The sequence below is a fragment of the Crocodylus siamensis genome, chromosome 6 (assembly GCF_052110815.1).
Source record: "Crocodylus siamensis isolate JL-2025a chromosome 6, ASM5211081v1, whole genome shotgun sequence".
Classification (NCBI taxonomy): domain Eukaryota; kingdom Metazoa; phylum Chordata; order Crocodylia; family Crocodylidae; genus Crocodylus; species Crocodylus siamensis.
Window position 1 is genome coordinate 6,328,070 of NC_143400.1, and position 23,911 is coordinate 6,351,980.

Genomic DNA, 23,911 nt, shown 5'->3' on the forward strand with positions numbered 1-23,911 from the left:
TGGCTGCAGCAGTGGCATTGGCACACGTGTGGCTGTGGCGATGCACGTGTGGCTGTGGCATTGGTGCACCTGTGTGGCTGCAGCCATAGCATTAGTCTGCGTATGCGTGCACTACGGTGCCGTGCTCATCTCTGGCCGTGGGGATGCTGCCCCCCCACAGCTGGGGGGAATGGGGCAATGGGCCCCAGAGCTAGGGCAGATAGCCCCTGCAGGCCTCCTGCCTGCTGCCCCTCAAACCCTGGACCGAGGTGAGGGGGGCAGAGATGTGCTGCAAGCCCCCTGCCATAGCCCCCCCACAGATGCACAGAGCCAGGGTCTCTACCAAACGGGGTGTTTTATTCGGTAACTCAACAAGCACTTTCTACAGCTTGTGGGAACAGCACGTGGCGACGAACGGGGCTGGGGGGGGGGCAGGATCTGGGGGGCCGGGGGCTGGTCTTTTCTCTCCTTTAAACCTTATTAAAAACGAGATTGGTCCTAAAAAATATAGAAAGAAATCAGCTTCCGTCACAAAACCTTATGTACATTATCAAAAGTCACGAAAACACCAGGTGGGGGGGAGGAGGGGGGATGGGGGCTGAGCCGGTCCCTCCAGGCACAGGGAGGGGGTGAACCCGGCTGGCTCGGTGCAGACAGATGGGGGGGCATGAAGAACCCCCCTCAAAAAGAATGAGCCCCCCCCACCAACAGGAGACTGATGCCCACGGTCTTGCAGGATGCTGGGGGGGTCTGGCTAACGAGGGGAGGGTAATTAATAAGCCAAATGTCTAACAAGAGAAGAAGTAGGGGGCAATGAATCCAACTCAGAACACAACAACAAAGGGGGAGGCGGGGAAACACGCAACCCCCCCCGTCCCCCCCCCCCCCGAGACCTGGGACCAGAACGAGGGGGACGAAGAACGAATGAAGGCCCCGGCTGGGCCTGCCCCAAAATATAAATATTTCTGCATAATATAAAGTCAGTCCCGAGGGGGGGGGCAGCGCCCGGACCCCACTGAGGTCAGTCCATAGAAAAAAGGCTACGATTGAAGGACGGGGGGGGGGAAGGGGGGACGAGGGACAAGAGGGGGGCGGAAGAGGGGGAAAGAGAGCAAGACCCGGGGACCCCCCGCTCCTGCCCCAGGTAGGTGAGTTGCTTTCAGTGCTCGTAGGGGGGCAGCAGGGGGCCGAGCCCCCCCTCCCCCCGGCACCCCCCAGATCCTGCCCCAAGCAAGTACCCGTAATACCATGGTTTGAGGAGCTGGGCTGGACCTGAGCGGGTGTGGGGGGAGCACCCCCCCGGGAAGGGATGCTCTGTGCTGCCCCTCCTGGACTGGGGGGGCCTGTCCCCACCCAAGGGCAGGGGGCAGGTGCGGGGACGAGATAACTCGCGGGGTGGGGGGCAGAGGGGGCTGGGACTGGCGCCGGCGTCTGTTCAGTAGAGACAGGAAGAGTCAAGACAGCAGCTCTGGCTCCAGGGAGCCAGCAACAGACCTGGGGGTCCTAGGGAGGGGGGAACTGGTCCTGGAACTGCCCCCAGCAGGTGGCTAGAAAGGGGGCAGGGGGTCACGCCCCCACCCCAGCACCCAGGTGGGGGGGCCCCGACCCCATGGAGTGCAAAGCCCCCCGTTCCAGTGCCTGCAGCCCCCAGCCACGTCCCTGAAGGGCTGGGGTCTTGGTGGGGGGGCTAAGAAAAAGGGGGTGGGGTGGGGGGGTCTTCCTGAGGCTCGGGGGCGGGAAGGGGGGGACCCAAACAGATCTGACCCTCCCCCCCCGCCAGCCCAGACTTGGTCCCTGAAGTGGGGGCATAACAGATGCCCCCCCACACGGGGCAGCAGGCAGGAGCAGGGCCTTCCTGGAGCAGAGCTGGGGGGTGGTCAGGGCAGGGACACACAAATGGGGGAGACACCCCTCCCCGCTAAAGTGTCTACAAAGTTAGGGCCCGATCCTGGGGGGGGTTTCTCCTGGACTAAGGGAAGGGGCGTATTTAAAGGGCCGGCGCGCGGGAGTGGAAGCAGCACGTCGGGGCGCGGCAGCGGGGCCCCGGGGTGCAGCCGCGCGTGTTACTGGCCGGTGACGTGCGTGCGTGACACACGAGTGTTGCTCTCACATTCACTATTACTATTGCTATCGGTACGGGGGGGGGAACCCGGGGGGGGGGGGCTTCCACACTGGGTGGGAGGGCCTTGTGGGTTAATTTAATTAGGAAATCAAAGGAACGAGCCGCTCCCCCCACCCACCCCCTCTGGGGGGCTCCTTTTTGGCTTGTGCAGTCCAAGAGCTTGTGGGGGGGGCCAGCCTGCACGCCCCCCATGTTCGGCAGGCTGGGAGGCTCAGTCCTTTGGGGGGGGGGGGGAGGGGTGGCTGGACCAAGGGGCGTTCCCCCAAAAGCCCTGGCCCGGCGGAGCCTCACAGGGCAGGAGCCGGCTGCTTTCCCTGATAAAACTCCTCCCAGCGGCTCTCGAAGAAGCGGCGCATGGTGCGCCCGGCGCGGCCCACCTCCGACTCGTCCTCGTTGAAAGTCTGGCAGTTGTCGAACACCAGCAGCGCGTCGGCCAAGAACTCCTCTGAGCTCATGTACCTGGGAGGGGTGGGAGGGGGGTGGTTGGAGGGAGCTGCCTCCGAGCCCCTAACCCCATCCCTTCCTCCCTGGTGCCCCCTTGCCCCTGGGACCTCAGCCCTGGGCAGCCCAGTTCTGCACCACTGCTCCTGGCCCGTGGGCAGATGCTTTGCCCCCTGAGCTCACCCGCCTCGAAGCAGCCGCGTGCGCATGGTGGCAAAGTCCATGGGGTTCTTGATGATCTTGCGGTAGCCGGGCACCAGGCGGGGGTTGACGGGCTCCAGGAAGGGCCAGGCATCCTCGTGGGCCTCCATCTCCATCAGGATGATCCTAGGGGGCAAGGCCAAGGCTCAGAGGCAGGGCCAAGGCTCAAGGGGGCAGGGTCAGAGACCCGAGATATTACCTATGGACAGGGGCACCAGTCCAGAGAAGGTTCCTCGCTCCCACCCATGTTGTCCCCTCCCTGCATCGGGGGTAGGTTCCCCCCACCCAGGGGATCCCGCCTGCAGCTCCCCGCACTCACTCGCAGAAGGTCAGGTCGCTGCTCTGGCCCCGTGGAGACACTCTCCTCCGCTTGGCAGGTGACAGCCCCTCTCCAGAGTAGCGGGGCACAGCCGGGGGGTCGCGGCACGGCCCTGCCCGGCGCCGAGGGCTCTCATCCTCTTCTGTGAAGCCCCCCCCAAAGAGTCGCCCCCGTTTCCGCTTCTTCCCCCACCGTGGGGAGCTGGGATCCGGTGGGTATTCGCCCGAGGCCTGCAGGTGCAGTGGGACAGTGTCATGGCCCCACGCTCCTTTCGCCCCAATCCACAGGGGCTGGGGAAACCAGAGGGGGGCCGGAGTGGGCACTGGGGAGGGATGGGGCCATACCTGGGCCAAGCAGATGGAGCAGAACCAGTCGCCCTCGGGCACAGCTGCCATCTTGGGCCGGTGGCAGTAGAGGTGGCAGCCGCGGTCGCAGCCATCACACAGCAGCAGGTGCTCGTCATCATCCCCTCGCCGGCAAACGAGGCAGGTCTGTGGGGCGGTGGCCAGGCCAGCTCAGCAGTTTGGATCTTGGAGCTTCCCTGGACCCTGGTGCCTCCCCCCAGCTCCCCCCCCCACTCACCACTTTGTTGACGGACTTCTCCCAGGCAATGGACTTCTCCAGCTGGCAGATGCAGAGCGAAACTTGGGCCGCGCTCCGACACCGCTCCAGTGTTTGGCGCCACGTCCGCATGCGAGGCGTGATCTCGTACGCGCTGCGGGGAGGGGTTGTAGGACTCAGAGGCGTTGGGGGGCAGGGGGCTGCTCTCACACTCGTGAACCCATCCCCAACCCCTTGCAGAAGGCAGCTGCTGCCCAGTTCGTGCAGAGGGAGAAACTGAAGCACACGATGGGGAGAGAGACCCCAGTGGACACCCCTCCCCTTCGCAGCAAGGGGAGAAGAACCCAGGAGTCTGGCTATGGGCGTGGGGGGGGGCACTCACATCTCCGTGCTGCCCAGGTCAGAGCCCGAGGGCCCGCTGAGCAGCGCCTTCTCCAGCACCACGTCGTGGGGGGCCCAGAGAGGCTCCTTCAGGTAGCGCCGCTCCACGTTCTGCTCTAGGGCACCGAGGCGCAGCACAGCCAGATCCAGTGGGTTGGAGGCCTCGCGCCGCGGCACCGGTCCCTCCCGCCGGCCCCGGCCCCCCAGCTCCTCCAGCGCCTCTGCCTTGTGCTCGCAGTACTGCAGGTCGCCCCGCACGGAGTCCGGGCTCGGGCACATCCAGCCCTGGGGGGGGGCAGGGTCTTAGCTGAGGGGCTGCCACCGCAGGCTTCAGAGCCCCCACAAGCCAGCTCTGGGTTGCACCCAGCTCTAGGGTGATGCAGAGACCCCCCCCCCGCCTGATGGGGTGGGGAGGGGGCCTGCTGCTGGTGCCTGGAAACCTTCCCTGGTTCTGGAGCCTCCCCCGCCCCAGTTTCCCCTGGGGAAACCTCTCCCCTGGCTCCAGGGAACACTCCCCCCACCCCACTGCTGCGGCACCTACCCGGATCTGCAGGTCAGCCTGTAGCACCCGCTGTTCCAGCTCCTCCACCCCCCGCAGCACATCCAGGTCTGCCTCAAAGGCCCGCTCCATTGCTGACCAGCCTGCCGGGGCTGCAGGGCTTGTGCCTGCCTGGAAGATGGGGTCTGGGCGGTGGAGAGGCATGGGGGGGAGGGGAGGGAAGTCAGCAAGGGGAGTGGGCCCCTGTCACCTGCCCATCCCCTCCCTGGGGCCAGGGATCCTCACCAGTGGGAAGGCGCTGGCAGACCTCACGCAGGAAGTCCTTGTGCTTGGCCAAGTGCTTGTGCAGCGCCTTCTCGCGGATGCCGCGGGGGTGCAGGGCCCGTGCCACTGCCTCCAGCTCCTCGGGCTCCCGCAGCCACCACCAGCCGCTCTGCATCTCTGTGGGGGCGGGTGGGGGGGTAACAACTCAGTGCCTACGCACAGCACTGCCTCCTGGTGCCTGCCACTAGGGAGAGGGGGATACTTCGCTGCCCTCTAAGAACCCACGAGTTCAGGCAGGGGGGTGGGGAGGAGGGGGGGAGCTTGCACCCCCAAACTAGACTCATCTGCCAGATGGGTGAAGCATGCTGTAGGCGTGTGACAAGTCACGCCTGGTGGTGGGGGCTGTGGGGAGGAGGCCTGGGGGGGTCCCCAGTGTGCATGGTGAGGAGGATGGGGGGGTTCATGGGCTGTGGGGGAAGGGGCCGGGAACTCCCCAGCTTGGAAGGGGTGTTTGGGGTCCTTAGCTGGCACTCAGGCTCTGGGGGTAGGGGGCTGGGTGGTCTCCAGTATGGGACGGGTTAGGGGGAAGTTGGGGGTCGGTACCTATGGACACAGGCATGGACTTTGAGGGCAGGGGTCTGTACCTGGGGGTACGGGCTGTGCTGTCAGCTGGGTCAAGTACTTCTGCTCGATCTGCTTGAAGAACTTGGTGGGGGGGCGGCCACGGCGCTTGGGTTGCCCGGGCCCCAGTGCCTCTGGGGTCTTCTCCAGGCCGCCACGGCCCCGGGGACAGGTGCCATGGGGCCGGGGGCTGGTGGGGGCGGGTGCAGGAGGGGGCGATGTGGGGCTGTCGTGGCCAGGGAGGCCGCTGGGCTGGTGGGGCGGGTTGGGAGAAGAAAGAGATCAAGTCAGAGCCCATCACAGGTGGGGGTGGGGCAGGCTGGGAGCTCCCCAAGTCCCTGCCACCTCCTACCTGGTCCCCTGCCCTGCTGGCACATACCTGCCTGCCTGGGGCTGTGGGCTGGTCCAGAGGGGAGGTAGTGATGGGGCCTGTGGTGTCGGCGCAGGGCGTGCGGGGCAGCAGGTTGAACCAAGGCCCCCCTGGTTGGTCAGCAGTGCTGTCCTCAGGCCCGGGGGATGGGGCAGGGGGGGGGCCCGCATCCCCTGCCCCGGGGCTGCTCTCAGGGGTGAGCACAGCACTGTGCAGGAGGGCGGCCTGTGTCTGGCTCAGCCAGGACAGGAAGGCCGACTGTGTGAGGTCATGCTGGCCCAGCCCTAGCCCCGGCCCTGGCTCCTCCAGCAGCCCGTTGGGGGGGGGCTCAGGGGGGGGCCCCACCAGCTCCTCCCGACTCTTGCGGGGCCGGCCCCGTGCCCGCACCGCTGCACAGCTGGGTCGGCCACTGACTGGCGTCTCTGCGGGCTCCGGCTTCGCCGCGGGGGGTGGGGGTGCCTCGTCTGGTGGCAGCTCTGGCTTTGGAGCATCTTCCACAGCTGGAGGGCGAAGGGAAGGGTGAAGGGGGGCCCCACGCACCCCAGCAGAGAATCCCATTCCCAATGAGACCGAAACCCTGGCACACCCCCCCAGGTGGACCCAACCCTGTTGACCTGCAGCACCCGCAGTGCCCTCCACGAAGATGCCGCCCAGGTGGGGCAGCACCCAGTACTGGCGCTGGTACCGGTCCTGGCCCAGCGAGGCTGCACGTAGTGTCTGCGATGCCTGCAGCAGTTTCTTCCGGAAGAACAGCTGCCTCTGCCGGGTGGGAGGGGGGCTGTGAGCAAGGGGGTGGAGGGCCCAGCCACCCGCGCCCCCCTCCCACCACCCCCAGCACAGCCTCACCTTGGTGAGCTTCTCGATCTGCCGCTCCAGCTCGGGGATGCTGGATGCGGACGCCTCAGCCTGGGAGGGGAAGAAGGGAACAGGTCAGAGGCTGCAGGGGACTGGGAGCCCCTTGGCTTTGCTGCTGGCACCCCTGGGCACTGCCTTCGTCCCTGCTGCCCAGATGGGGAAACTGAGGCATGGGGAAGGGAGAAGTGAGGCGGCAGCTGAGAACAGAACCCAGGAGTCCTGGCTCTGGTGCTCATGGGAGCTCCCTGCACTTCCCCCTGACCCCAGTGCCCACCCCGGCTGCGTCACCTCCTCCTCCTTGCGGGACTTGTGGCCCCGGGTCTCATCCTCCTCCTCCGGCTCCAGGCCACTGTTCTCCTCTGTGAGGCGGGAGCTGCGCCGGCGCCGCCCCTCGTCTGGATTTGGCAGCTCACCCTCAGCATGCCCAGTCTTCCTGGCCAGGGACAGCTTCAGCCTGCAAGACACCAGCCTGAGCCCCCATGCCACCTCCTTGACCCCCTCCAAGGTGAGCTGTAACAGATAGTCCCCCTTCCCCCCAGCTCCCAGCCCATGGGTCCCGACCTGCGCAGCTTGCCCTCGATGATCCACTTGTTCTTGCGATAGTTGGACATGCTCTCCAGCGTTTTGTCGATCTCGCTGTGGAGGAAAGGGGTGGGGGAGGTTAGGATGCAGCAGACCAGCCCCCCTTGGTCCACCCATCAGGCTCCCCCTCCTTCCCATGCAATGGCACTCCAGGGTGACTACAGATCCCAGCAGGCTACGCACTGCCACAGCCCTGCCCTTGGCTCCAGGCTGCAGCAATGCATGCTGGGATGTGTAGTTTCACAACAGGCTCCACCCCTAAACCTTCCGGGTGGCTTGCTGCCCTGTCCCTCCTTACTTGATGATGAGGGCGCTGCTGTTGAGCTCATTGATGAGGAAGGCCAGGACAGCCGCCTTGTGCTCAGGAGGCAGTGCCTGGAAGGGCTGTGTGTGCAGTCCCACGTACAGCTCCGCCCCCGCCCCATGCGCTGCCAGGAAGCATCGCAGGATCTCAGAGACTGTGTCCCGTGTCAGGCTGATCTCAGACACCTTCTCCCCCAGGATCTTCAGAGACTGCAGGTGGAGGGAGGTGTTAGACACGTGGGCCTGCACATACACACATGGGCAGACATGCATGCACAGACACCTGCACCAGTACACACATGTGCATGCAGGTACATGGGCACACAGACCTGCATTCACACACAGGCATGCGTACAGGCACACCCACACACGCGAACTTAAGACGTCTGCATCTGCATGCACACAGACACACACCTATTCCATATGAACACTTGTTCAGGCACAGGAGCACCTGTGCCCCCACAAGGGGACAGTCAATCCCCACCACTGCTAAGACCCCTTTTCCTCTCCTGTTGCTCTCAAGTGCCCCACCCTTGGGGGTCCCCATCTCAGCTGCACCCAGAACACTCCCCCTCTGTGGGAATTCCTCCACAGCTGTGTTGTCCCCATCCCCTCCCTGTACCTGGCAGTAGGTAGGCAGGCCGGGATCGTAGAGCGCGGCCTGCAGCAGCCGCACCAGCAGGTCCTGGAGCTGGCCAGGCCCCTGGCCCAGCCCCAGCAGCCCATCCTGCAGGGTTCCCAGGCTGGGCACATCGCGGGGCACGTCGAAGCCGAGCACTTTGCCATAGCTGTGCAGGAACTCCACGGTGGCCAAGCAGGCTGAGAAGGCAGTGCTGGGCAGCACCAGGCCGGGGATGCGGGAGAAGGTGGGCAGGGGCTGTGGGGGGGACAAGGAGGGCGTCAGAGCCAGGAGCTCCCCCCCTCACAGTCCTTCCACCCCTCCTCAGTGTGTGGCCAACCTGATGATCCCCCAGGCACATATCCTCCGTGGGCTTCTTCATCTCCTCCAGGATGCTCTGGTGGCGGCGCCGCTCCTCTGCCCGCCGCTGGGCCAGCAGCATCTTGTCAGCTTTGCGCCCCCCCTTGCCCTTCTTGTCCTTGGCCCGCGGCTTCTCCTTGGCCTTCTCCGCCTTGCCCCGCTTCTCCTTAGCCTGTGGCACATGGACAGAGCAACGGTCAGAGCCACAGAGACTACCCCTGTTGCCCCAACCACAATCCTCACACCCACCTTGCCCTTCCTCTTGGCCTCCTTGGCTTTGGGTGCTTTGGCCTCCTGCTTCTGCTTGTTCTTCGCCTGGAGGGGATGAGTGGGGCTCAGGTGTCAGCCCCCCTTACCGAGCCCTGGGGGTAGCACCACAGAGTCCCCCCACACCAACTACAGCTGGCAGTGAGCACTGCCAGGTCCAGAGCCCCAGGGTCTGCAACACCCCCAGATCCCAACCTGGACTCCGCGGTAACCACAGGGACAACACCAGGGCCCCATAACACAGGAAGCAATGGGGGGGAAAGCTGGGGGCGAGTGTCTGAGGCTGTCTCCAGCCCCCAGCCGCCACACCCACCTTCCGCCTCATCTTTTTCTTGATCTTGCTCATCTTCAGCTTGTCCTCATCACTGAGTACCTCTGGCAAATGGGGAGGGAGGAAAGGATCAAATCCGCTCATAGCTTGGGGCATAGGTGGGGGCAGCCCTCTCTTGGGCCTGGTGGCGGGATAGACCCATGGCTCCTCAGCAGAGGCCCTGCCACCTCACAGGGCCACTTGAGCAGGTGGAGGCTGGCTCTGGCATGGGGAAGAGGAGAGGGAACAGGAGGGTACCTTGGGCTTCCAGCCGGCGGAGTAGTCGGGCATCCGTCTTGCTGAGCAGGTCAAGCATGCGGACCTTGGGGGGGCGGCCCCTGCCTCGCTTGGCGGCCGGAGGGTCCTTGGGTTGGGCCTTCTCAGCATTGCGGGGGCGCCCACGCTTGCCTGTGATGGCCTGGATGCGGGCAGGGATCTCGTCCGGGGTCAGCCGCACCCACTGCAGGCCCTGGTGGGACCGGGGAGCCAGAGTCAGCCTGGCTGGGGGGCTATTCTTGCCCTGCCACCACTACAAAGTCCCCTGCCCAGACCCCCACAGGTCCTGACTTGTCTCCCACCCCCCTCCTCCAAGTACCCCCAGGGCTGCAGCCCCCCCCCCAACCACCTCCCCAGAACTAGCTGTAACCCCCATGCCACGATCAACCCCCTCCCCTGCAAATCCCTCAGCCCTCACCTCAGGCATGTCACGCTCCTCATAGAAGTCTCCAACAGGCATGCGAGGGCTGAAGCTGAAATGCTCGCGCCGTACAGCTAGTGCCGCATTGCGGCTCAGGTACTGGGGGCAACAGTGGGGGGAGGCGGTCAGGGCTGCAGGTTGGGGAGAGCTCCCCCCATCACAACCTGACAGGGGCCGATGGAAGAAGTGATGCCTGGCAGGAGAGCACAGAACCATGGGGCTGGGCCATGGGGGTGGGACCCAGTGCTGTCCATCCTGAGCACGTGGCATTCACAACCACCGGCTTCTGGAAACCGTCCAAAGTGCTAGTGCCAGGGAAAGACCCCCAAGGCCCCCAGCCCGGCCTTACCTTGATGACCTCAGGGAATTGCTTCATGCGCTTGCCACAGGGTCCGTAGTACCAGGTCTCTCCCTGCCAGCGGTGGTTGCCCTTCTTGATGCGCACCTCCCGGCGCCACCTGCACATCACAACCCGTTGGTTCGGCATGTGCCAGCTCCCCTCTCCCCTGTGCTCCCCCTGGCCCCTGCCCAGGAGCAGCACCTACCCATGCTGCAGGGGGAAGCGCACCTCCTCCTCCGTTGCAATGCGGCGGCGTGGGGTCTCGGCTGCTGGGAGAGGACACGTGCTAGTTAACATGGTCCGGGGGGGTAGGGTGTGTTGGAGGCCCCGGTGCTTACCGCTGACTGATGTGCTGAGCGGTGCAGCCTCCTCACCATCTACTTCAGGGGCAGCAGACACCTCTGGGCAGCCCTCATCACCTGCTTCTTCATCCCCCTCTTCCTCCTCCTCGGGGGAGGGGGACCGAGCTGGGGACTCAGGTGCCAGTGGGGGGTCGAGCTCCAGGGGCTCTGGCTCCTCTGGGCCAGGGTCGCTGCCATGGTTCAAGTCCAAGCTGCTGTCTGGGGACGGGGTAGACAAGTGGGTGGGCAAGGGGGTGGCATCCAGCTGCACCCCAGAGTGCAAAGCATGGGGAGGGCAGGCACTAGGAGCCTCTCAGGACTCTGCCCCCCTCCCAAACCCTTCTGTACAGGGAGGTGCAGCGAGGGAGGAGGAACGTGCTATGTGCGCGGATGCCCTTTAGGCAGGGTCTGGGAGCAGAGCCCCCTCTGCAGCCCTCCACTGCTGCTCCAGCCACTGAGTGGTGCTGCCTGTGCATCGGACATGTGTGCACATGTGTTTGGGGGTGGGGGGGAGGGTTCTGGCCTTGGGGCCTCACCTTGCAGGACAGACTCCCCCAGGACAGGCGGGGAGCGGGGGCTGGCAAACAGCGAGGAGGACGAGGCCTGGCTGTCGTCTGCCAGCAGCGCAAAGGAGCCAGCAGGCGTCAGGGCTGAGATGTCAGGTGGCTCTTCCAGCGGGGACTTGTCGCTCACCAGCTGCGAGGAGTCCATCTCGTACAGGTCGCCCGTGCCTGGGTCTGCAGGATGGGAGCCAGAACCACAACGTCAAGCTCCTGCTATGGGGTGCACACCAAGCCCAGGAGCTGGCAAAGAGCGGAGGGAGGGAAGACCCAAGCTCCCCATGCTGCCTTGAATGCGGTTGGGGCTGCAGGGGTTAACGGCTGCACTTCCTCTGGGGAATCCCAAAATGGCTGAGATGCTAACGATATGCTAATGGGTCTGAGTAATCACCTGCCTAATCGCCTCCCCTGGAAGAGGGATCAGAGAATAGGCTGGGGAGGGGAACCGGCCCTTTAAATAAGGCAGCTCAGTTGCAACTCCACCCCTTTGGGGGAGGGCTTTGTGCCCCACCTCCCAGGGGGAGGGTCTTCCACAGCACAGGGGTATAAGAGAGGCAGCCAGGGAGCACCCCACTCATTCCTGCCCAGGTGAGGGGAGCTGGGGGTATCCCCAGGCCCTGCCCCAGTGCCTGGGACCCCAGCCTGGGTCTCAGCCCTGTAGTGCCAGGCCAATGCCACAGCCACAGCACCCTCTGCTAGGAGCCCCCCTAGCCGGACCCCCTCCCAGGGGTCATGCCCCCAGGGCCACCTACCTCTGGCCAGAGACTCGAAGGGCTCCAGGGGCTCCTCACTTAGCATGTGGGCACCCTCCAGGGGGGCTCCCATGGGGGAGGCGCCCCCCAGGCAGCCCCCGGCTGCATCAGGTGCCAGGACAGAGGCGTCCCGGCTGAGCGGCTCCATGGACGGAGCTGAGCCGTTGTAGCCACACATCTTCAGGTCTGGAGACCAAGCAGACAAGACCCCCCCAGGAGGATGAGGTGTGAGGCAGGGAAACCCACGCGCCCCCCAGATCTATCCCAGCAGCCCCTAATTCCCATCCCCGCTCCCGAAGTGCCAGGCCTGCTGTCCCAGGCTGCAGGGGGGGCATTTAGCCCTGACACCCCAGGCCTCGCAGGGCACCCTGCTCACCTGCCTGTGTGTCCTCCAGCTCCAGGCTCCCCACCAAGCCGGCCCCATTCTCTGAGACAGCAGGTGGTGTGTCCTTGCCCCCCGCAGGTGCCCCCTCTGCGCCAGCTTCGGGATCATCCTGCGGGCAGCGGGGTGGTGAGAAGGCCTGGCCACTGGTGCCCAGCATGGGGGAGGGCTGGGAGGCCGTGTAGAAGCTGCCTGGGCCGTTGGGCAGGAGCTCGAAGCTCTGGTCAGGGAAGGAGTCGTACAGCTCTTGAGAGTCAAAGTTCAGCCCCATGGAGCCGGGTGTCCCGTTGCCCCAGAACTCAGCTCCTCCCCGCAGGGCCGGGCTGTGCCCGGGTGATGGGGGCCGCCCGCCACTCAGCAGCCCGTTGAGCGGGTACTGCCCAAGGCCGGGGCTGTCCTTGAGGCCGCCGGCGCCAGATGCCGGGTACTGAGAGTAGTTCCAGAGATAGTCACAGGGGTGCAGAGGGGGGGCGGCCGGGGAATGGGTGGCCGAGTTGAAGGTCCCTGAAGTACTAGTGTGCGATACAGTAGATAAGCCATTGACATTCATGTCCCCGTTCAGACCTGCCAGGGGGGAGAGAGAGGAGGGATCAGCCATGTCCAGGAAGGAGCCTGCGGCACCTCCTGCCCAGCCTGGGGGCAGGTTGGAGACCGGCTTCTGGCTCCTCAGACCCCAGCCCTGAAGACGTCTGTGCCTGGCCAGACTAGGCTATGTCCATGTGCGAGACGGACAACCCCCGGGACACTTGGGCTGCTTTCCACGCAGGCCCTAAGCTGCTGTCGTGCCGGGCAGGGGAACCTGAGCTGCCCCAGCCCAAGGGAGCGGGCTGGAGGCACTTGGGACATGGGTCCCCCCTCAGGCCCAGGCTCACCTTTCCCTGGCTGTGGGAAGGCGGTGGGCGCGCCATTGGCGTAGAGGCTGTCCCCTGAGGCGGGCGTGGGTTTCAGTCCTGAGGCGGTGGGGGCGGAGGGCAGGCCGGCGAAGCCAAAATGGTTGTTCGTTTCCATTGCTGAGGAGGGCAGAGACATGGAGGGTTAAACGTGCTGCGGAGACCTTCCTGGGTCCTTAACACCCCCCTTGCCCCAGGGCGGGTCACTGGACCCTCCTCCACCCTGGACATTGCTGCAGGGCGGGGGGGAAGGGGGGGCGATGGATGGAGCTGGAGGGTGCACCGCAAGGGCCTGAGCGTGGCGGGGCAGGACAAGGCAGCGTCCCCCGCCCCGGCAGAGCTCCACGCAGGCGATCACGGGTGGTTTTAATGGGAAGCGGCTGGAAGGACGGTGCTGGTTTCCCAAACGCACACCCTGCCGAGACCCGGCTCCCAGCCCAGGGGACCCTGGCGCTGGGAAACGTGGCGTTTCCTGTTCCCAGCAGCTCCTCGTCCCACCCCAGGGTCTTCGTCCTGGGGCGCCGAGGGCAGGGAGCACCCTGCAGCGACCCAGTGTCCAAGCCCTCGGGCATTGCAGTGGCCTGGCGGGTCACCAGGTGGGCAGCGCCCCGGTCAAGGTCACCACGACAGAGCCCAGATAGCCAGACTGCCCCTCCGTCAGTCCCACCACCTCCTCGGGGTGGGCGCTTCCCGGGTCACAACGCAGCCGCCGAGTGTCGAAACAGTGCCGACCATGCTCCCAGTGCAGCCTCGGACCCCCGGGCCTGGCAGGTCGGACCCCGCGGGGACCAGAGCGGGGCAGGTGTCTGCGCCCGGGGGTCGGTGCCAGGCTGCCGGGAGGGTGTCAGAGGGGAAGGGAAGCTCCAGGCATGGGAGGCTGGGCAGGCTCCGCAGGCAGGGCGACAGCGGGCGACGGCTAATGAGGCCAAACCAGGCCAGGCCTCTCCCAGCGCTAATTGCCGGCGTGGGCGGCCTGGCCCTGGTGCTGCCCGTGGCCCCCAGCGCCCGGCCGGGGGGGGGTCAGGAAAGGGGAAGTGGGGCAGGAGCGGGGCCGCTTGCGACACGGTGCCTGGACGGGGGAGGCCTGGAGCCGGCGGGTGGGCAGGGGTCAGGGTCAGCTCAGGGGAGCCCCCCAGCCCCGCACCAAGGTCACGGCCGGGGGGACACCACCACGGGCGCACAGCACCGGCTCCGGCGGGGCTCAGAACCACAAGGGGGGGAGGGGTCCGGGCTGGATTTAAAGGGCCAGCGCCAGGGGCAGGGGAGTGCGGGGGGGGGGGGGCACAAACCGGAAGCGGCGGCGGGGCCGGGCCTGGCGCAGACACCGGCGGGGGAGCCGCGAGGGGGGGTGGGGGCTCCCTCCTCCCCTCGGGGACGCGCAAGGGGATCCCCCCCACTACGTCACCCGCCCCCAGCCACGCGCGCCCTCCCCAGGTCCCTTCCCCCCACCCCCTCCCCGGAGGGCGGTTGCCATGGAGACCCCCCCCGCCCACCTGCGTGGCCCGGCGGGTCCGGCCCGGAGCTGCGGCTGGGCCCGGGCCTGGGCCGCGCCGGGCGGGGAGCGGCCGCCGGGTCCTAGCGCCGCCGGGCAGCACCGCCGGGGGCGGGGCCTGGCGGCGCCGGCCAGGACAGGAAGGGGCGGGGCCTGGCGGGGAAGGGCGGGCCCGGAAAGGGTGGGGCCTCACCCCGGGGGCGGGGCCGCCGTGTCGTGGAGGGGGCGGGGCTAGGCTCCCCCATCGTCTGCCCCAGCTACCCCTCCGCCCCCACAAGCGGCGGGGGGGGGGGGGGTCACCCACAGCCGAGTATCCCGCCGGGGAAACTGAGGCAGGGGGCAGGAACACCCCCCCCCCAGCTTCCCCTGGGCAGGAAAGGACCCAGAAGTCCTGACACCCCGGTGCCCCCTGCCCAGGCCGGGCGGGGGCCCACCTATCTCGGGCCCCACGGGGGACACCGATCCAACCCCCCCCGGGGCCCCCAGGCCTGGGGCAGGGCGAGGGCGGGTCACTTCCCCCGGCTGTGGGGGGAATGGGGTGCGTTCCCCCCCAGCCCGATCAGGGCTGCCCTAGGCCCCCCAGGCTGGGGCCAGCCCAAGACCCGGGGGAGGTTATGGGGGGGCACTGACCTATGCCTGCAACATCCCCCTCATCTGTGCCCCCCAGCCTCCCCCTCCCCAGGCACCTCCGTGCGGCGGCCAGTTGCCAGGCGGTGCCAGGGCAACCCCAGTACCCGAGAAAGCCCAGGTGTCCCCCCCCACTCCTTAAACGATGACCCACCCGCGCCTCCTTCCCACGCCTCGGGTGGGGGGAATCCCCTTCCCCGCGCGATGACGTCAGCGGGGACCCCCCCGCGCAGGGGAGGGGCCCGGGCCGCACAAAGCCCCGGGAAACCCGCGTGGGGGGGCGGGAAGTTTGTCCCCCCGCCCCCAGCCGCACGGGGAGGGCGGATTGGGGGGGTTGCAGCGGGGATCGGGGGTGCACGTACCCGGGGGGACGCGGGGCCCGGGGGGGGGGCCTTGCTCTTACCGGGCCGCCCCGCCGGGCGCAGGTGCCGGAGCCGGAGCCGCTGCGGGCGGTGGGGCCGTGTCCGCCCGGCCCAGCCCCACGCGGGAGGCCGCGGCCGCGCCAGCGCTTAAAGGTGCAGGAGCCATTTGCAGCCGGGCTTTTTTTTTCCGGGGGGGAGGGGAAAGACCCGCCCCCCTCCCCCCGCCTGCGTCATCGGGGGGTGGGGAAACTGAGGCAGGGCCGAGCTGGGGAGAAGAGAGGAGTCCGCAGCCCACCCCCCCAGGCAGGGAGTGTCCCCCACTCCCCAAAGCCCTGCAAGGGGGGGGGCTTGAAACACAGGGTCCCTAGGGCTGGGGGGGGTTGTGTGTCCCCCAGGGCACTGTGGCCTGCAGGACGCCCCTCCTGCTAGGCCCAAGCTGCTGCCACCCCCAATCATGGCAGGAGGGGGGGTCCCGCCCCAGAGCCAGACACAGGCCCCCCCCCCCGCTAGGGAACTGGGGGGGCTCACTTGCCTCCAGTATAACTGCCCCTGGCAGCAAGGGGAGTGGGTGGACTGGGGGGCAGCAAGGATCCTGCAGCCACCCCTGTGCTGGCAGGCTGGAGCCTTGTGGGGCCCGCAAAACCCCGGGTGGGGTGGGGTGCAGCAGCCTGATTTACTTCTCACTGCCCTCCCCCCACCCCCAGTGATGAGGGCCCTTGCGTGCCCCCCCTCCCTCTCCCCCCAGTCGGCTGCCCTGGACCCGGTCTGCAGGCAACCCCCGGCTGGGCTGCAGGGCCCCGCCACACAAAAGCCCCATCTGCTCCACGACAGCGCAGCACGCGGTCCCTTTGTGAGACAAGATGGCAGGGGGGATGACTAAGTCCCCCCCCTTCACAGCCTGCACCCTGACCCCGTCCACCCCCCGCTCCCACCCCAGGAGGTGGCCAGGCTGGTACCACAGGGCAAAGCTCTGGCCCCCCCTCCCCAGTGTCCTACTCCCTCCAGGGCAGGACCAGACCCCCCCCCCCCCACTCAGTCCCTCAGCTCAGCTGCAGCAGGAGGGGGGCTGTGCAGATGCAGGGGTTTGGCCCCTACATCGCTGCTGGGGGGGGGCTGGTCCCAGCCTGGGCCCTGCCCCAGCCCCCAAATGAAGCAGGTGCAAGCCAGAGGCAGCTGCAGCACCCCTTCTACCCCCTTCTCCACAGCAGAGGCAGCAGCTGCCTAGCAGCCCTGGCAGGGAAGGGGGCTCCTTCCCCCTCCAGGTGCCCAGCTAGGGGACAGTCCCAGCCCTACCTAGCCCCCTGCACCAAGCTGATGCAGGCTACAAGGCAGCCACTACACTTCAGGAACCAAAACCCCTGGGACCCACCTTGGGGCTGTCACTTCCATGCCTCAGTTCCTTGGGGGAGGGGGGGTATACAAGGCCTGTAGCGGGGAAGAAACTGAGTTGTTGCCTTCCCACCCCTCCCCCCAGGAGTAAATCAGGCCCAACCCTAGGATGTGTACAGGGGCTGGAAGGTGCAAAACAATTCAAGGGCAAGGAGAGGAAAACAGCCCCAGCTCCACTGGGCACAGTAGGGGCAGGAGTCTGCCCAGCCCCTACCCCCATGCAGCAGGGCTGGGTCATGCTCCCAGGAGTCACATGTGAAGAATTTACCATAGCAGAGGTAGGGCACAAGAGCCCCAGGCCAGAGCCACCCCCAGGGAGCACTAGGGCAGTGCTGGTGGAGCAGGGCCAAGGCTGCACTGCTGCTTTCACCTCCCTGCTCTGCCCAAGGTGGCCACACTGCACATCCTCAGTTGGCACCTGCAGCCCAGCCAGTGCTAACAGCAGCGCCCATGCATGACTCAGCACTGCTTGTTCCTGTTGCCTAGCTTGGCCACACCAGCCCATGCAGCTGTCATAAGCCCCAGGGCAGGACCAGACCCTACCCCAAGGAAAGGGAACCACACCCTCAAGCCCTGGTTCATGATTTTCCACCACAGTTTTATTGGAAATGTTAAATACTGTGCAGACGATGACAACAAGGCTTTACAGCCACGTGGGGTGGGATGGGGGAGGACGGACGGGATGAAGTTATGCATGTTCCTCTGCCAGCTTCTCCGCCTTGGCCACCGCCTCCTCGATGGGCCCCACCATATAGAAGGCCTGCTCAGGGAGGTGGTCATACTCGCCTGGGGGGAAAAGCAGGATCAGAACAGAGCGATGGGGGCAGGGGGGACAGCAGCTACTAGGACTCAAAGCTCCACCTAGGCCCCTACTCCGAGCACCTGCCTCACCTGCAAGGATTGCCTTGAAGCCCTTGATGGTCTCCTTCAGCGGTACTAGCTTGCCCAGGTGGCCAGTGAAGACCTCGGCCACCTGGAAGGGCTGGGACAGGAAGCGCTGGATTTTGCGGGCCCGCGCTACCGTCAGCTTGTCCTCCTCCGACAGCTCATCCATGCCCAGGATGGCAATGATGTCCTGCAGTGACTTGTAGTCCTGGGGGGAGACATGGGGGCTGAAGTCAGGCTGGGAGGGAATTCATGGAGGAGAGCAAACACCCCCACTCCAGAAGAGGCCTGGATGCTGTACCTAGCCCCCGGGGGGGGGGGGGGGGGGGGAAAATGCTATGCCCCCTGGCCATAGGCTGCCCCATCAGTAGCTGTGGGGGCATGGTGAAAGGGGGCACCCCACAGCCCAGGGATGCTCAGGGTCCAGGCCTCCCTCACCTACCTGGAGAATCTTTTGCACACCACGAGCCACATCATAGTGCTCGTGCCCCACGATGTTGGGGTCCATGATGCGGGACGTGGAGTCCAGTGGGTCCACGGCCGGGTAGATGCCCAGCTCTGCGATGGCACGAGACAACACAGTTGTGGCATCCAAGTGGGCAAAGGTGGTGGCAGGCGCGGGGTCAGTCAGGTCATCAGCCGGCACGTAGATTGCCTGGGCAACAGAAGGAGGTACATGGCTGAGTGTGGGTGGCCCCCCCCCGCCAGGACAGATGCCACCCAGAGCCTGGCTGAGAGCCAATTACCTGCACAGAGGTGATAGAGCCCTTGCGGGTGGTGGTGATTCTCTCCTGCATTGTGCCCATGTCAGTGGCCAGGGTTGGCTGGTAGCCCACAGCGGAGGGGATTCTGCCCAGCAGTGCAGACACCTGCAAAGTGAGAGGTGGGCAACTCATGCCTTGGTGCCTGCTCAGCCCCCAGGCAGATGGAGGCAGCAGGACCAGCAGCCTGGGACCCTGTCCCCTACCTCAGAGCCAGCCTGTGTGAAGCGGAAGATGTTGTCAATGAAGAGCAGCACATCCTGGCCCTCCTGGTCCCGGAAGTACTCAGCCACAGTCAAGCCGGTCAAAGCCACTCTGGCGCGGGCACCTGGGGGCTCGTTCATCTGGCCATAGACCAGCGCGACCTGCAGGGCACAGGGGGAGGTGGTGAGACCAAGCCCCCAGCACAGGGCTGGTACCTGGGGCTGTGTAGACAGGGAGGATGGCACTGCCCACGAGGCAAACGCAGACGCTCACCTTGGAGGTGGTGTCTTTGAGGTTGATGACGCCGGACTCAATCATCTCGTGGTAGAGGTCGTTGCCCTCGCGGGTCCGCTCCCCAACACCCGCAAATACTGAGTAGCCGCCGTGTGCCTTGGCCACGTTGTTGATCAGCTCCATGATGAGCACGGTCTTGCCCACCCCGGCACCGCCAAACAGGCCTGGAGGGCAACAGGAGCTCCGCGTCAGCTTGATGTTGCCCCTTCAACACCTCCACCCGCCCCAGCCTCTTTTCCTCCTCAGTTTTTCAACAGCGACTTCAGCAGACTCAGAAGAACGAAAGTCAGAAGAATGCTCATCAGGGGAGGAGTCTAGCAGGATGTTCCCTCAGGTCTGAAGCCAGAGCCTGGGGTCAAACCCCACAGAACCCTATTGCTGGAGCCAGGCCCAGCCCTACAAAAGCTTCCCCACTCTCCTTCCACCACCACGCTGCCCTGCTTCAGGCATCTGAACGTACCAATTTTACCCCCCTTGGCGTATGGGGCCAGTAGGTCCACGACCTTGATGCCTGTGACCAGGATCTCCTGCTCCACGCTCATCTCCACAAATTCAGGGGCTTCAGCATGGATGGCAGCAGACCTGTGATGGGGGGGGGGGGGGGGGGGGGGAGCGAGTCCACAGCCAGGGTGAGCGGTACCCAGTGGTGCTCTGAGGGTCAGTACCCCCCACACAGCTCAGAGCAGCAGCAGCACTTCAAACACGCCTCCCCCCAAAATGTTGGGCACCCACCTCTGGGCCCCCACCCAGCTCTTCCAAGCTGCTGTTAAAAGCAAGGCATTAGGAGAAAGCCTCTGGGCTGCTGCATGACAAGCCCCTGGGCTGCCCCAAGCCCACCACAGGCCACACTCACTGCTTGGTGGTGATGGGGCCTCTCTCATCGATAGGCTCTCCAATGACGTTCATGATCCTGCCTAGGGTCTCAGGGCCCACAGGGATCCGGATGGGGGTGCCCGAGTCCAGCACCTTCTGGCCCCTCACCAGCCCCTCAGTGCCATCCATAGCAATGGTGCGAACCGTGTTTTCACCTGGCAGGGAGGGAGCAAGGGGTCAGCAGGACACAGGGATCAGCGCTATGTTCCCCCCCCCCATAGGGCAGTCTAGGTGAAAATGGGCATTAACTTGAGACCCCCAGTTTGAACCCAGACTCCTCAGGCGACTGTGGGCAGGTCATGTGGCCTCATCGGGCCTCAGTTTCCCCAGCTGAAGCAAAGCATGTGGCATCAGGCTTGGTACAAGAGTAGCAAAGGGCTTACACAGCAAGCCAGGAAGAGGATTCTTGTGCACGGCACCGGTGCACCTCCCCAAGCCAGGACCAAGCAAGGGCCCCCCTCCCCACCGCCTGGGGATAGCGGCCATTTTAAGTCTCCTTCTCAGATCACTGAGGTGGCTTCAGCGAGCTCAGAAGAACGAAAGTCACAATGATCCATCATCCTGGAAGGAGCTGCCCCCCTGCCCTGCAGGGGGACACAGGCCCCAGGCCACACATGCATGCAGACCCCAGGTCACACAGATACAGATGCTGCATGACTCCAGGGGATGTGCACAGACTGGGGGTGGGGAATGGGGCACACACACAGGGACCACACATGCTCACCCAAGTGCTGTGCCACCTCCAGCACCAGCCGAGTGTCCCTGCCCTGCACCTCCAGGGCATTGAGGATGGGGGGCAACGCTTCATCAAACTGCACGTCCACCACGGCACCAATGACAGCCACGATGCGGCCCGTGCTGACCCCAGGCTTGGCTGCTGGGGATGTCTGTGTTGCATAGTCACGTCCTGGACAAAGTGATTAAGGGGGACAGGGGATAAGAGAGGAGGTCAGTCAAGGTCAGCTGCAGGGGCTGGCCTGGCCCCATCCCTGTATGCCTGGGGAGATCAGGACCCCCCCCCCCCATGGGATGGACTTGTAATCTCAGGGGGGTACCCCTTCCAGCTGCCCCAGACCACTCACAACTCCTCTGTCCAGCTTGGACCCCCATCCCCACACCCCCCCCTCATGTCAGCCCCACTTCCAACCTGTGCCCCGCACCCATGACCCCCCTAGGCCCATCACCCCCAGCCCGCCCTTATCTCCTCCCCCAACACCGAGGCACGCACCCCGCGGCCTATCACCCCTCGGCCTCTGCCCCCCCACCAGGCCTGTCACCCCTCCAGCCCCTCCCCCCCGCCCAAGGTGACCCCTCTGGGCCGGGCCGGGCCGCACTCACGGTTCCCGAGGGCAGCGGCCCGCGGCAAGAGGCGGCGGAGCGCAGCGGGAGCCGGGGCCCGCAGCAGCCCGAGCGGGGCCGCGAGGGGGGCGGTAGCAGCAGCCGAGGCGCGACCCACAAGCCCCAACATGGCGGCACCAACTGCACTGTGCTGCCCGCCCGCCTCAGAACTGCCCGGCGGGGCGGGGCCGCCGACGCCGCGGCCGCATGCCATTGGGCGGCCCGGCCGCCACTCCGGGGCCGACCGCTTCTCTCATTGGAGGCGGGTACCGCCACTCTATGGGGAAGCCTCTGCCACTGGTGAGCGGGCCTGCGGCTTGATTGGCTGTGGGGGACAGGAAGGGGCGGGGCTCCCCGCTTACAGAGCGCCGGAAGCCAGGACCATGTGTGTGGCTGGGTGTGGAGAGTGCCGGTGGTGACCTTCGGCGGGCAGGTGTAGAACACAGGTCCGACCGCGGGTGCCGAATGTGATCCCAGTGGGGCCGCTGCTCCTAGGACCTGGTCCGGGGCAGGTGCAGCCGGAGCGGATGTTCCGTGTGGCTGAGCCCCCGAGGGACGCCCCTCGAGCGGCTCCGGCCCTCTAGGCCTGGCCCGGCCCTGGGCTCCACACTCGATACACAGAACCGGCCTCACGTCTACGCCAGAAGTGCCCCGTGTACGCCCCCACGCAGGCCCTCCCTCCCCCTGAGCCACGAAGGGAGTCCGCACCTTCGCCCCAGGCTTGCACTAGGTCAGCGCCTGTCACCCTTTTTTGTACCAAGGCCCACTTTTAAACAACGATGGTCAGTCCCGACCCGCTGCCCCCGTGTGGTGGGGTGCAGGGGCCCCAAGCAGCTCCTCGGAGGCTGGAGCTCTGCCAGCCTGCAAGGGAAAACCCACTGGCTCCCATGTTTTTCTCCTTTAAAGGGGAATCCATGTTTGAAGTTTGTCTGTGACCCATATGTTTTTGCAACTCCTGGGTTGAAAAATGCTGGACTACGTGACCTTTTGAGGTCCCTTCCCCCCATCACTTCCTATGATTCTCATGCCTGCTCGTGCTCCCCAACTGGAGAAGCCCCAGACTGGCATTGCTGGTCCCAGGTGACTCAACTGTGTGCTGTAGTAAAGTCATCACCAGCCCCGCTGACGTGCTTTAATGCAGCATTTCTCAACCCACAGGTCAGCCCAACAGTGGGTCTCAAGAATATATTAAAGCATGGCAAACAAACTTTAAAGGAGAACCCATTTTTTAAGGAGAAAAACATGGGTTTTTTCTTGCAGGCAGCAAGGGTCTGCTCCCCCCCACCAGCCCATGTACTGGAGGGCAGCAGCCCAGCCAGGGGACTGTTTTCTACTGAAACTATTTTCTGGGTCAGGGCTGGCTATCAATGACCACAAATGGGTCCTGGTACACAAAAGGTTAAGACCCACAACTTTAATGTACGGGGCGGGAGGGTGGTGTTAAGCTAGCTCTGGCCCTTGCTCAAGGTCTGCGCTTCCAAAGCACATTGGAAAGCAGCAGAGCCATGGACAGCATCATCCAGCAAAGAAGAGTCACATTTGCAGCAGGGAAGAGGTGAACGAGCAGGGGTGAAAGGGAAGTACAGACCTTACTGGAACCTCCTTTGCACCTTAGCTGCAAAACTGAAGCAAGTCATTCACAGTTGGGGGAGCCATGCTACAGGGAAGGAATAACCAAGGCAGCTTTCCCCCTTTGGGAGCTGTAAGGCTGCATGACACAGCCGAGTCAGGGGCTGGGGGTGGTCTTGAGGTCTAATTGGCACCCATGTGCTCTGGCCTGGACCCAAGTGAACCATCTATTGATAGCAAGCGCCTGTTGCCAAGGCAAACGTGTGCGGGCTGCCGCCCAGCAGAGGCTGGTTAGAATGAAGCTCCTCTCCAAGGATCTTGAAGGGATTTACAGCTGTCCTCATGGCAGAAGCAGTTTATCAACTTCCAGGTCCCAGCCGGCAGCCTGCAGGGCACTCGGGTGACAACAGATGCCTTTTCTGGGCTACAGAGAACAGCAAAGTTGGTTGCAGAACCAGGAGCAGCTCTTGTTGTTCAGCTGTTAAACACTGCCCACATGATGCTCGTTACCAGGCCGAGGCTGTAATTCTTGCTGCAGCCACTCACAATGGTTTCCAGGGCATCTCAACCAACCCGTGCTTTGTTCTGACCTCTGGTCTTAACACAAAAGAGATTGGGGGTGGGGAATAAAAGTTTGCCAAGCTGGCAGTTACCCTAGGCTGATGAGCAGAGTATTGAGTTCTCTGTTCTCAGAGGAAGGGATGCCAGGCAGAGCCCATGCTAGAGCTGGCAGCTTTGCAAGACTGGTAATGAGACAGGCACCACTGTGAATATACAGCCCCACTCTCTGCTGCTCCTGTCTTGAACAGAAACATAGCTACTCTGATGAAACAGACCTGCCTGGTTTTATTTTCATGCCGTGGCTCCTTGTCCTAGGGAGAAGGGTTTTGTAAAGCAGCAATGCCCCTGTCCCTTCCCCTGTGTTGGCAGAAGCCCTTTGCTTGCATAAAAAGGGCTAAACACAGGCCGGGTCCCTTTTCCCACTCAGCTATTGATACATCCTGGAGGAAGAGGAGAGCCCCAACAGCAGAACTGCTGGGCAAGATCAAGAGCAGCTCTAAGTCTCTGAAGCAGGGGGCACACTCCACTCCAACAGCCCCC

The 23,911-nt window shown here is 64.9% G+C and overlaps 2 protein-coding genes and 2 non-coding genes across 10 annotated transcripts; all 4 read right to left on the minus strand.

Annotated features, from left to right (window-relative positions):
- Positions 1–317: 317 nt before the first annotated feature.
- Positions 318–15,685, minus strand: BAZ2A (bromodomain adjacent to zinc finger domain 2A). 7 transcript variants are annotated; one of them, XM_090052805.1, is made up of 29 exons: positions 15,539–15,685; positions 12,999–13,136; positions 12,121–12,690; positions 11,745–11,930; positions 10,969–11,169; positions 10,466–10,651; positions 10,297–10,357; positions 10,101–10,209; positions 9,749–9,850; positions 9,313–9,523; positions 9,058–9,119; positions 8,727–8,792; positions 8,458–8,649; positions 8,121–8,375; positions 7,494–7,708; positions 7,175–7,249; positions 6,902–7,067; positions 6,605–6,664; positions 6,373–6,517; positions 5,768–6,258; positions 5,412–5,640; positions 4,789–4,944; positions 4,546–4,688; positions 4,006–4,289; positions 3,645–3,777; positions 3,407–3,553; positions 3,063–3,292; positions 2,726–2,869; positions 318–2,560 (listed from the first exon to the last, which is right to left on the minus strand). In XM_090052805.1, the coding sequence occupies exons 2-29, from the start codon at positions 13,132–13,134 to the stop codon at positions 2,389–2,391; spliced, it is 5,127 nt and encodes a 1,708-aa protein (XP_089908931.1). In that variant the 5' UTR covers positions 13,135–13,136; positions 15,539–15,685; the 3' UTR covers positions 318–2,388. The 7 variants fall into 7 exon arrangements, with proteins under 7 accessions (XP_089908931.1, XP_089908930.1, XP_089908928.1 ...); XM_090052804.1 differs by having other exon boundaries at positions 10,297–10,360; XM_090052802.1 differs by having other exon boundaries at positions 10,430–10,651.
- A 1,778-nt stretch (positions 15,686–17,463) lies between these two features.
- ATP5F1B (ATP synthase F1 subunit beta) lies at positions 17,464–21,400 on the minus strand. Its single transcript, XM_090052818.1, has 10 exons — positions 21,242–21,400; positions 20,628–20,810; positions 19,884–20,058; positions 19,491–19,612; positions 19,010–19,194; positions 18,739–18,897; positions 18,518–18,640; positions 18,214–18,426; positions 17,778–17,979; positions 17,464–17,672 (listed from the first exon to the last, which is right to left on the minus strand). Exons 1-10 carry the CDS (start codon positions 21,369–21,371, stop codon positions 17,575–17,577), a joined length of 1,590 nt encoding a protein of 529 aa, XP_089908944.1. The 5' UTR covers positions 21,372–21,400; the 3' UTR covers positions 17,464–17,574.
- On the minus strand, positions 19,268–19,341 carry LOC149860749 (small nucleolar RNA SNORD59). The gene has a single exon (XR_016443378.1). It is a non-coding gene; the product is annotated as a small nucleolar RNA SNORD59 (small nucleolar RNA).
- On the minus strand, positions 20,399–20,472 carry LOC149860750 (small nucleolar RNA SNORD59). Its single transcript, XR_016443377.1, has one exon. It is a non-coding gene; the product is annotated as a small nucleolar RNA SNORD59 (small nucleolar RNA).
- Positions 21,401–23,911: the final 2,511 nt, after the last annotated feature.

Excerpts from the sequence above, each read along its gene's own strand:
- ATP5F1B (XM_090052818.1), bottom strand. The coding sequence starts at position 21,371 with ATGTTGGGGCTTGTGGGTCGCGCCTCGGCTGCTGCTACCGCCCCCCTC. Across the intron at positions 19,195-19,490 it reads CGCCAAGGGGGGTAAAATTG|GCCTGTTTGGCGGTGCCGGG; the intron begins GTACGTTCAGAT and ends GTTGCCCTCCAG. Across the intron at positions 18,641-18,738 it reads TCACACAGGCTGGCTCTGAG|GTGTCTGCACTGCTGGGCAG; the intron begins GTAGGGGACAGG and ends CTCACTTTGCAG.
- BAZ2A (XM_090052799.1), bottom strand. The coding sequence starts at position 13,134 with ATGGAAACGAACAACCATTTTGGCTTCGCCGGCCTGCCCTCCGCCCCC. Across the intron at positions 10,210-10,296 it reads CGCTTCCCCCTGCAGCATGG|GTGGCGCCGGGAGGTGCGCA; the intron begins GTAGGTGCTGCT and ends TGTGATGTGCAG. Across the intron at positions 6,518-6,604 it reads AGATCGAGAAGCTCACCAAG|AGGCAGCTGTTCTTCCGGAA; the intron begins GTGAGGCTGTGC and ends CCCACCCGGCAG.